General features: G+C 34.7%; 1 protein-coding gene across 1 annotated transcript in view; it reads left to right on the top strand.

Moving 5' to 3' along the window:
* Positions 1 to 11,499, top strand: part of LOC102507127 (gamma-aminobutyric acid receptor subunit alpha-3) — a 164,192-nt gene extending 152,693 nt beyond the window's left edge. Inside the window, exon 5 of the mRNA XM_032475188.1 lies at positions 10,975 to 11,499. Coding sequence (XP_032331079.1) covers positions 10,975 to 11,265 — 291 coding nt within the window. The 3' untranslated portion in view covers positions 11,266 to 11,499. The remainder of the gene's footprint in view (positions 1 to 10,974) is intronic.
* Positions 11,500 to 12,072: the final 573 nt, after the last annotated feature.

Below are 12,072 nucleotides of genomic sequence, written 5' to 3'. Positions count from 1 at the left end.
TTCTATTTTTAGGAGAGTTTAGACCATTTTCTCATCAATATATGGAAAGATGGTAGAGGTGGCAATGAGAAGAAGGCTGCAAAGATTTAGTGAAAATTCAGTTTCAGCTTCCACTTCTCTCACAAATTGGGTCTGTCCATTCCTTACCAGTGAGCTATGGCTCTTGGCAAGTGGAAAATTTCCCTGATCTTCCAAGGTCCTTTGAAGTAGAGTGCAAAGAAAGTGGGATCCTGGTTTAAGAATAGCAGGATATGCAGATGGTTAGTGATTGGAAGGAAAAATAGAAAGGCGACAGCTGATATTTCTAAAAAAGAGTAGATCTTAAATATTCTCACCATATACACACAGTGACTATGTGAGGTGATGGATGTGTTAACATGATTGTGGTAACCATTTTATAATGTATATATATAAAATCATCATGTTGTACAAAAATCACATTGTACAACCGAAATATACAATTTTTACTCATCAACCATGCATCAATAAAGCCAGGTGAAAAAGAATGGTAACAGCTGAGAAAAACTTTGGATTTTCTCCTGGTCCAAATCACCTTCTGACAAAGCTTCCATCCTAGCTCCCATCCTAAGGCCCCAGGTTCTGCCCTGGTCCTTAGCATGCCAGAGGTGCAGGGATCCGGAGTTCTGAGTTATGTATTCAACAGATATCTATCTGAAAGTACTGATAAAGCTAGTGAGAAAATAAAGAGGATAAAGAGTAGTAATGTTAGTAGTCAGAGAACTGGGGAACTTAAAATGCCAATTCTAGGTATTGTCAACCTCACCCTCTTCCCGGGGATACTTTGCTTACATAATTGCTAGGTAACATGTGCCACCTGCCACCTGTCAACAGAGAAACTTCCTAGGGTATATAATGGACAGCCAGGTAATGATGCAAATAGATAATATAATAATAAGAGAACTAACCATCAAGCGTAACCTAAATAAATAAATAAATAAATAAATAAATAAATAAATAAATAAGTAAGTAAGTAAGTAAGTAAGTAAATAAATAAATAATAAAATTTTTGAATGGAGGCTTGGGACATGAGGACCCATAAAATACATTATAATCATAATTCTTGTTAATGGATTCAGATGACATACATTTTGGTCTGACAACTGCTTATGAAAATGATACAAAGTTACCAGAGTACCGAAAGACTGTTCAGGATTTTAAAAATGGTGTTAATTAAAGAGAAAGAAAGTAGCATAGGGACGTCTTTCCTCTGGTAGTGAGACTGAAATTATTGTACCTGTTTCCACCCTTGCACTGGAAAAAGTGGCTGTGTCCACACCAAGCCCTCACTTACTGATGGTTTCAGGCACAGGATGGAGGGGAGTGTTCATCTATTTTGAAAGTCTCTTAAATTGCCAGTTTCCTCTTATTCCATAAGGATACCATATTCCCAGATTCATTATAGAAAAGGGTCCATGTCTGTGGGTTTTTGCATAGGAGTCCATGATCAGGAATTCCCTGGAATATTTTTATGTAAAGTAGACAGGCGGGACACATAAACAACTCTAATAAGACTATTTCAAGGGCTAAATACAACTGAAAGTGGCATGTGGATTGTAATTCTCCAAAATACAGCATAATGGAGAGAAGGCAAAGAGCAAAGGGAGGACTAATAAACTTGAATGTCTTCAACTCCAGTACCGTGCAGTGTACCACAGCAGGCTCCCAGAAAGGGTCTGCATGGCTGAATCAAGTTCTAGCACCAAGCCAGAAATTCTTCCCCAAGCGCTATGTGTCATCTCTGCAAAGTGTAGGAAATGTATTAAGTACATTTCCCAGGAGGCAGGCTTAGGCTTATTATTTGGAAGATTTGATTTAAATGCCTCACAAAACAACAAAATTCATTTGTCAGTTTGGAGGCAATCATCCTTGGAGAGTATACAAAGGCTCAATTTGTGAGGAAGGAATTGATTGCATTTCTAGAGTCGTCAGGTCAAAATCAAATTGCTTTTGGCCAAAGTTCACAGGATGCTTATGGAGGAAATGATCACTATGTGGTTTTCCCCAATAGTTTCGACTATGTAGAGAATAATATATAAAAAAATGGATACTCATCACCCAACTTTTTTAAATCTTAAAAATTTTGCCATATTTATTTTCATATTAAAAATTCTTTACATATAGATAAAGCCCCCTGTGTATCCTGACCCATTCTTCTCTCTTCCTCCTCAGAGATAATAATAACCATAAATTTACTGATGTTAGTCATTCCCATGTATACTCTAGACCTATACCTAAGGATATATATATCACATGAAATAGCAAATATCACAATAAATAGAAAATAGTGGTTTTCATGTTTTCAAACTATATAAAATGCATCACAGATTGTTTATCATTTTACAACTTATTTTAACTGTATTGAAAGCTATTCTTTTTGATGCATTTAACCTAATGGCAAAAAAAATAATTGTTTTCAATAGCAAAAAACCCTGGAAACAGCCTAAATGAACCTGCCGATAACATTTCTGATTTGTAGGATTTCCGCATGTTTAACTTTATTCAGATAGGACCAAATTACTCTTGTGATGGGTTATACCAATTTGTAATCCTGCTGGCAATGTGTGAGAGCTCCATCGTTTTCCACTTTTGCTAAGGATTCATATTGTCACACTTTGTGTTTGCCATTCTGATGTGTATAAAATTATAACTAACTGATATTATTTGCATTTTCCTGATAGTCTTTGAGGTTGAACACCTTTTTATGTGTTTAATGACCAATCTGTGCCACTTAAAGATAAAATGTTTTTGGCGCTACCTGCATCAGCAAAAGTAGAAACTCCATTTAGATACTATTTTCTCACGTTGCCACTCCTGAATTAGTTTCTTGCGGCGTGTATGTGATTGATGGTTCGTAGGTCATTTTGTCTGATTCTATCTCCAAGAAAAGCTGAGAATTTGAGTTTTGACTGTTAATTTTGGAAGGCAGAACTCATAATATGACCGATATCCATTCTACATTCTATTTCTAATTTCCTAAGGGGTGTGTGTATTTAATTATGAATAGATTTCAAAATTTTGCAACTTCTCTTTTGTCCCCTATTAAAATAGTTACATGATTTTTCTCCTTTAATCTGTTAATGTGTCTAATTACATTAATAGGTTTTCCTGGTTATTAGGCCATCTTTATATTCCCTGGAAAAATCAAACTTGATAATGATGTTTTTAAAATACATTTCTTGGTTCATTTCACTATTATTTTATTCATGCTTTTTTGTATCTCTGTTCACAGGTGTTCTCAAATTAAACCACTTCTCATCACCTCAACTGTTACTACTCTGGTTTAGGCCACCATTGTCTATGGCATATCCAATTGATTTCCCTGTCTCTACTCTCATTTCCCTACAGTCTATTCTCTACAGGGTGGCAGTGATTATATATATATATATGATATAGACACACACACCAAAGTAGAGAAAATAGTTTAATGAAACCTCATGTATCCATCACCTAGCTTCAAAAATTATCAACTTTTTTGGCCAATCTTATTTAATCTATATTTCTACTCCTACCCCAACTGTTTTCCCCATTTTCTTTCTTTTTCTTGATTAAGCTTATTGTCAGTTTTCTATATTGTTTGTGTTGTCAAAGCAACCTGTTTTTGTTGTTGTTGTTCATCTGTATTACTTCTTTTTTGTTTTCTGTTTCACTAATTTTTGGTTTTGCATGGATCATTATTTTCTTTACTTCTCTTAGGGTACTCTGTGGTCCTTCTTGTTTCTTGAGGTAGATTAGCTTAGTTTTCCTTTTTCTAAAAGGCTATATTTAAGGTTTCTTTATGGCTATAAATTTTCTTCTAAATAGTGCTTGAAGAGTTCACTACCAGATTTCATATATAAGCATTTTCACTGTTGTTCAGGTCTAAGTATTTTCTAATATCCTTTATGGTTTCTTCTTTGTGTCTTGAAATTTTTGTAGTGGGTTTTCAAATATAAAACTTTGTTGTCAATTTCTAAATCAATGCCTTGTATTAAAACAAGATGGTCTATAGGATATGAAATCTTTTTTGTGTTTCTTGAGATTTGCTTTAACGGCTTAGCATTTGATCATCTATTTTTAGTAAAAAATGTTTTACTAAGTGTTAAGTAGATAAGTCTGTGTATTCCTTAGTTCATGCTTGTCAATTATGTTCTTCATATATTTTAATCATACAAATTGTTGGTCTGATTGCTCTTTCATTTATTAAGAGTCCAAGGCTTTGTCACATTTTCTCCTTGTAATTCATTGTTTGCCTTACATGTTTTGAGTCCACGTTATCCATACATAAAAATTAAGAATTATTTTTTCACTTGATATAATCCATTTTAGTGTAATATTTCATCCTGAAGAAATGTATTTGTCTTACACTCCATTCTGTCTGTATTCTATAGATCTACCACTTTATTTTGATTAGGATTTGCCCATACATACATTTCTATCACTTCACTTTCAAATTGTGTTTTTATGTATCCTTAAGATATTACTATTGTATATACATAACATATAGTTACATTATTATTTATTAGTTATATTCTTTGTTTCTAATATTTTATTTTATGTATTCTTTTCCTCTATGTTTTTATCTGCTTTACTTTATCTTGCTTTCTAATTTTTTAACATTTTTATTAATTTATAATATTTTACAATGTTGTGTCAAATTACAGTGTAGAGCACAATTTTTCAGTTATACATGAACATATATATATTCATTGTCACGTGTTTTTCTCTGTGAGCTACCACAAGATCTTGTGTATATTTCCCTGTGCTATATAGTATAATCTTGTTTATCTATTCTACAATTTTGAAATCCCATCTATCCCTTCCCACCCTCTGCCCCCGTGGCAACCACAAGTTTCTATTCTATGTCTATGAGTCTGTTTCTGTTTTGTAATTATGCTTTGTTTGTGTGGGGTTTTTTTTAGATTCCACATATGAGCGATCTCATATCGTATTTTTTGTTCTCTTTCTGGCTTACTTCACTTAGAATGACATTCTCCAGGAGCATCCATGTTGCTGCAAATGGCATTATGTTGTCAGTTTTTATGGCTGAGTAGTATTCCATTGTATAAATATGCCACTTCTTCTTTATCCAGTCATCTGTTGATGGACATTTAGGCTATTTCCATGTCTTGGCTATTGTAAACAGTGCTGCTATGAACATTGGGGTGCAGGTGTCATCCTGAAGTAGGGTTCCTTCTGGATATATACCCAGGAGCGGGATTCCTGGGTCATATGGTAAGTCTATTCCTAGCCTTTTGAGGAATCTCCATACTGTTTTCCACAGTGGCTGCACCAAACTGCATTCCCACCAGCAGTGTAGGAGGGTTCCCTTTTCTCCACAGCCTCTCCAGCACTTGTCATTTGTGGATTTTTGAATGATGGCCATTCTGACTGGTGTGAGGTGATACCTCATTGTAGTTTTGATTTGCATTTCTCTGGTAATTAGTGATATTGATCATTTGCATTTCTTCCTTGGAGAATTGCTTGTTTAGGTCTGCTGCCCATATTTGGATTTGGTTGTTTGTTTGTTTCTTATTAAGTTGTATGAGCTGCTTATATATTCTGGAGATCAAGACTTGTCAGTTTCATTTGCAAAAATTTTTTCTCATTCTGTAGGTTGTCTTTTTATTTTGCTTACGGTTTCCTTTGCTGTGCAGAAGCTTGTAAGTTTCATTAGGTCCCATTTGTTTATTCTTGCTTTTATTTCTTCTAGGAGAAAATTTCTGAAATGTATGTCAGATAATGTTTTCCTTATGTTTTCCTCTAGGAGGTTTATTGTATCTGGTCTTGTGTTTAAGTCTTTGATCCATTTTGAGTTTATTTTTGTGTATGGTGTAAGGAAGTGTTCTAGCTTCATTGTTTTACATGCTGCTGTCCAGTTTTCCCAACATCATTTGCTGAAGAGACTGTCTTTATTCCATTGTATATTCTTGCCTCCTTTGTCGAAGATGAGTTGACCAAAAGTTTGTGGGTTCATTTCTGGGCTCTCTATTCTGTTCCATTGGTATATGTGTCTGTTTTTGTCCCAATACCATGCTGTCTTGATGACTGTAGCTCTATAGTATTGTGTGAAGTCTGGGAGAGTTATTCCTCCAGCCTCTTTCTTTCTCTTCAGTAATGCTTTGGCAATTCTAGGTCTTTTGTAGTTCCATATAAATTTTATTATGATTTGTTCTAGTTCTGTGAAATATGTCCTGGGTAATTGGATAGGGATTGCATTAAATCTGTAGATTGCCTTGGGCAGTGTGACCATTTTAACAATATTGATTCTTCCAATCCAGGAGCATGGGATATCTTTCCATTTTTTAAAGTCTTGTTTAATTTCCTCCATCAATGGTTTACAGTTGTCTGTGTATAATTTTTTCACCTCCTTGGTTATATTTATTCCTAGGTATTTTATTACTTTGGGTGCTGTTTTAAAGGGGATTATTTCTTTACTTTCTTTTTCTGTTGATTCATTGTTAGTGTAAAGAAATGCCACTGATTTTTGAACGTGAATCTTGTAGCCTGCTAGCTTACTGAATTCTTCGATCAGCTCTAGTAGTGTTTGTGTGGACCCTTTAGGGTTTTCTATATATAGTATCTTGTCATCTGCATACAGTGACACTTTTACCTTTTCTTTTCCAATTTGAATCCTTTTAATTTCTGTCTCTTGTCTAATTACTGTGGCTAGGACTTCCAAGACTATGTTGAATAGGAGTGGTGATAGCTGGCAGCCTTGTGTTGTTCCAGATTTTAGTGGGAAGCTTTTGAGTTTTTCACCATTGAGTACTATGCTGGCTGTAGGTTTGTCATATATGCCTTTTATCATGTTGAGATATGTTCCCTCTATACCCACTTTGGTGAGAGTTTTTACCATAAATAGGTGTTGAATTTTATCAAATGCTTTTTCTACATCTATTGAGATGAACAAGTGGTTTTTGTCCTTTTTCTTGTTGATGTGATGTGTTACATTGATTGATTTGCGTATGTTGCACCACGCTTCTGTCCCTGGGATGAACCCCACTTGGTCATGATGTATAATCCTTTTTATGTGTTGTTGGATTCTGTTTGCTAATATTTTGGTGAGGATTTTGGTGTCTATGTTCATCAATGATATTGGCCTATAATTCTCTTTTTGTGGTAGCGTCTTTGCCTGGTTTTGGTATCGGGGTGATGGTGGCTTCATAGAATGAGTTTGGGAGTATTCCCTCCTTTTCAATCTTCTGGAAGAGTTTGAGAATGACTGGTGTGAGTTCTTATTTGTGTGTTTGGTAGAATTCCGCGGTGAAGCCGTCTGGTCCTGGACTTTTATTTGCAGGGAGTTTTTTAATTGCTATTTTTATTTAATTTCTAGTGATCGATTTGTTCAAATGGTCAGTTTCTTCTTGATTCAGCCTTGGTGGACAGTATGTTTCCAGAAACTTGTCCATCTCCTCTAGGTTATCCAGTTTGGTTCCATATAGTTTTTCATAATATTCTCGTATGATATTCTGTATTTCTATTTTATTAGTTGTAATTTATTCATTTTCCTTTCTTATTATGCTAATTTGTGCTCTCTCTTTTTTCTTCTTTGTGAGTTTGGCCAGAGGTTTCTCGATTTTATTTACTTTTTCAAAAAGCCAGCTTTTGGTTTGATTGATTTTTCCTATGGTTCTTTTAATCTCTATTGTATTTGTTTCCTGCTTAATCTTTATAATTTCCTTCCTTCTGCTTTTTAAGGTATTTTGTTCTTCTTTTTCTAGCTCTTTTAGTTGGTGGGTTAAATTGTTTATTTCAGATTGTTCTTCTTTTTTGAGGAAGGCCTGTATTGCTATAAACTTACCTCTTAGAACTGCCTTTGCTGTGTCCCATAAATTCTGTGTGGTTGTGCTTTCATTTTCATTTGTCTCAAGGTATTTTTTAATTTCAGCTTTGATTTCCTCATTGACCCATTGGTTTTTTAATAGCATATTGTTTAATCTCCATGCTTTCCTTTTTTTCTCCTTTGTTTGTCTGTTGTTGATTTCTAGTTTCATGGCATTGTGGTCAGTAAAGATGCTTGAGATAATTTTTATCTTCTTAAAATTGCTGAGTTTTCTTTTGTGCCCAAGTACATGATCAATCCTAGAAAATGTTCCATGTGCACTTGAAATGAATGTATATCCTATTTTTGGGGGGTGTAATGCTCTGAAAATATCTACCAAATCTAATTTTTCTATTGTATTATTTAGTTTCTCTGTTGCCTCATTTATTTTCTGTCTGGAAGATCTGTGTAGTGATGTTAATGTGGTGTTAAAACCTCCAACTATGATTGTATTCCCATCAATATCCCCCGTTATCTCTGTTAGTAATTGTTTTGTGTACTTAGGTGCTCCTATATTGGGTGCATATATCTTAATGAGTGTAATATCCTCATTGTGTATCACTCCTTTAATCATTATAAAATGTCCTTCTTTATTTTTCTTTATGGCCTTTGTTTTAAAGTTCATTTTGTCTGAAATCAGTACTGCACACCTGCTTTTTTGGCTTTTCCATTTGCATGGAATATCCTTTTCCATCTTTTCACTCTCAATCTTTAGAATTTTATTAGATTATGCTAAATCTTTCCCTTTTATCCTCCATGGTATTATACTTCTTTTTCATTTTTTAAATCATTTATATGTTAGATATTTTCCAGTTAACTAATCTCTCTTCAATAATATCTAATCTTCTGTGCAACATATCCATGAAGTTTTTATTTTCAGTGACTGTTTTTCTTTTACAGAATGTCTGCTTCAACAAACCTTTTAAAAATCTGTTTTTTCTCACTCCCATCCCATAATGTTTAGATCTTTTTCTTGTGTTCTCAATCTTCCCTTTAATACCTTTATCATTTCAATCATAGTTCCTTTATAATATCTATTTGATTATTCTGTTATGTGAGGTTCTTGGAGAGGGTATAATTCAGTTATATATTGTATCAGCTGACACTTGCTTATGACCATTTCCTTAAGTGTTTTGTTGTAGATTTTGAAAATATTTTCAGCAAGCATTTATTTATGACTATGTCCCTTCAGAGTGTTTACTTTTATAAGTCAATCTAGAAGTATCTCCTCCTGAGACCTATTTTTATGGCAGTTTCTCAGTATGTAAACCCCAAACCAAGTGTACATTTAAATATCAGTCCCATATAAGATGAGGCTTAAAGTTGCTAAATCTCAGTAGAAATGCTTCCCCTAAACACCTCTCCATTTCAGAATTCATTCCTGGATAGACAGGTTTCCTTTCTGAATTTTCATGTTGTGGGCTGGTTTTGTCTAGTTCATTTTATCTAATTCACCCTTTTGCTGAGGCCTTCAGGGTCTTGGTTTTATGTGGGAGACTAATTCCAACTTTACACATGGCAGAGTCCTACATATGTTGTCCTGATATAATTATTGATAAAGCCTCTTCTCACTCTCAAAAATGTTCTAGTTTAGACAATAAATTATATAATCTCCTAATCCTTAGACAGGAATCTGATTGGTGTGCTGGTGGAGGAGAAAAGCCAGACTGGCTAATTTGTAGAGAGGCAAGTAGTTGGAAAAAAGCTCAGAGAAGAAGACAAGGACCAATTTATGAAGTGCTTTTTAGGTAGTGGAAAGTATTGGGGTTTATTCTAGGTATGATTGAAAGCCATTAAGGGATTTTAAGCCAAAGGATTTTAAGCAGCTTCTGGTAGCTTCTTTATTTTACCTGACTACCTAGATATGTCCCCTATGCCTTGTGTAGTTCAGTGGTCAGTCAAAGACTGGGCAAAGTTTTACTCAGATTTTGGGACTTACCCTCTCAGTGGTTCTCTTTTTTCCAAGGTCTCCCTGAATTCTCAGCTCTTTGGCCAGCTTTAAGCTCTGTCTTCTGAGGTATTAAGCCAATGAGTTTTCTGATTTCTGCCAAACTCACAATCATCACTGACCACAGTTCTGTCATCTGTCATTTAGTGGAAGAATTCCCTATTGTTTGTGCCTACATTTTTTTCCCAGAGCCCTAGAGTCTTCCTTATGTATGTTGTTGTCAGCCAGGAATTGGGGAAGAGTATAGATTCAGATTTGTGTTGCCATCACTTCTGTGACTCTCTTGCTTCCAGGACTCCCACCCCTAAATTTCCATATTATTGGCCACTTTGAGTCATTAAGGCTGTAGTATCTACCACAGAAATCCCACAAACACAATTTTAACCTGTTGCTGCTGCTTTCAGTCATTCCTCATTGATTTCAGATAGTATCTATCTATCAATCTATCCATCTACTTATCTATATTTTTGGTTCAAATTTTATAATTAATAGCTATAGGAAGGTATCAGATAATTTAGTCTACTTTCACCAAAACCTGGAATAGTTATTGTTATTTTAATTTCTATTTGGATGAACAGCAATTTTGAAAATTTTCTCCATGCTTATTAGCAATTCTTACCCATTTCATGAATTTTCTGTTCATGGCATTTACCCATTTTTCTATTTGTTTGCTTGTTTTTATCTTATTTATCTGTAAGATTTCCTTATTTATTAAAGATAATAAGATATTAACTCATTAGACATATTGTTATTTTGAGAATCAAATAAAATGTGTTTTAAAATTTAAGGTTTTGGTTTTATGTTGATTGTTACATTGGCCTTTAATGTTCATATGCGATCATTTAGTAAAAGAGACAAGGTAAGGAGTTTGTTCTTATTAGAGATGGCACTGCATAGAGAAGTGGGCTCTTGCCTTTTCATAAGGCAAAGTTTATGTTCAGCTTGTATGATGTGCAGGTCACTGCTGGCAGTGACCTTCCCAAGGAAAATCTTGTCAGACACATTATCTATATACTTATGGATCACCATTGCATTATTTCTCAATCATAATCATTTGCTATACTCACCAGTAACTACTCTTAATAAACTTCTGCTTCTCTACATCAGAGGAAATACTGCAAAGTAATTAATATTTGCTAAGGGCACTGTGGGTCCCCACTAGAACTCTACTGAAACATTGTTCTCTCTCTCTTTTCATCCCTAGGAGTACACCATTGATGTATTTTTTCGACAGACCTGGCATGATGAGAGACTGAAATTTGATGGGCCCATGAAAATCCTTCCACTGAATAATCTCCTGGCTAGTAAGATCTGGACCCCTGACACCTTCTTCCACAATGGCAAGAAATCTGTGGCCCATAATATGACCACGCCTAACAAGCTGCTCAGACTGGTGGACAATGGAACCCTCCTCTACACAATGAGGTTAGAAAGTGGTTCCTCTCATATAAAGTATCCCAGGGGTAGGACCAGGGTTGAAAGTGGCATGTTTTAGGCTATCTATTGAAAATTCTGTCAAGGTTACAGATTAGAAATGCACATATAGGCATATACTTGCTGACACATTTGCAGGTATGCATACTCATATACACACACACCCACACACACATAAAAATAGACTGTTGGCCAACAGGCAGATGAAAATGCTCAATGTTGTTAATTATTAGAGAAATTCAAATCAAAACCATAATGAGGTGTCACCTCACACCAGTCAAAACGGCCATCATTAAATACTGGAGATGGTGTAGAGAAAAGGGAACCCTCCTACACTTTTGGTGGAAATGTAAATTGATATAGCCACTATGGGAAACAGTATGGAGGTTCCTTAAAAAACTAAAAGTAGAGCTAATATATGATACAGCAATCCCACTCCTGGGCATATACCCAGAAAAGATGAAAACTAATTCAAAGAGATACATGCACCCCAATGTTCACAGCATCACTACTTATAATAACCAAGACATGGAAACAATACAAGTGCCCTTCAACAGATGATTGCCTTAAGAAAATGTGATACAATGGAATATTACTCAGTCATAAAAAAGAATGAAATATTGCCATTTGCTATAGAACAGATGGACCCAGAAAATACCATACTAAGTGAAGTAAGTCAGACAGACAAAGACAAATATTATATGATATCACTTATATGTAGAATCTAAAAAATAATACAAATGAATCTATATACAAAACCAAAACAGCCTCACACTCATAGAAAACAAACTTATGTTTATCAAAGGGTAAAAGGAGGTGAGGAGGGATAAATTAGAAGTATAGGGTTAACAGATGCAAATTACTATAC

The sequence above is a fragment of the Camelus ferus genome, chromosome X, assembly GCF_009834535.1.
Source record: "Camelus ferus isolate YT-003-E chromosome X, BCGSAC_Cfer_1.0, whole genome shotgun sequence".
Lineage (NCBI taxonomy): Eukaryota > Metazoa > Chordata > Mammalia > Artiodactyla > Camelidae > Camelus > Camelus ferus.
The sequence above is the reverse complement of the archived record's forward strand: the minus strand, read 5'-3'. Positions and strand labels throughout refer to the sequence as shown.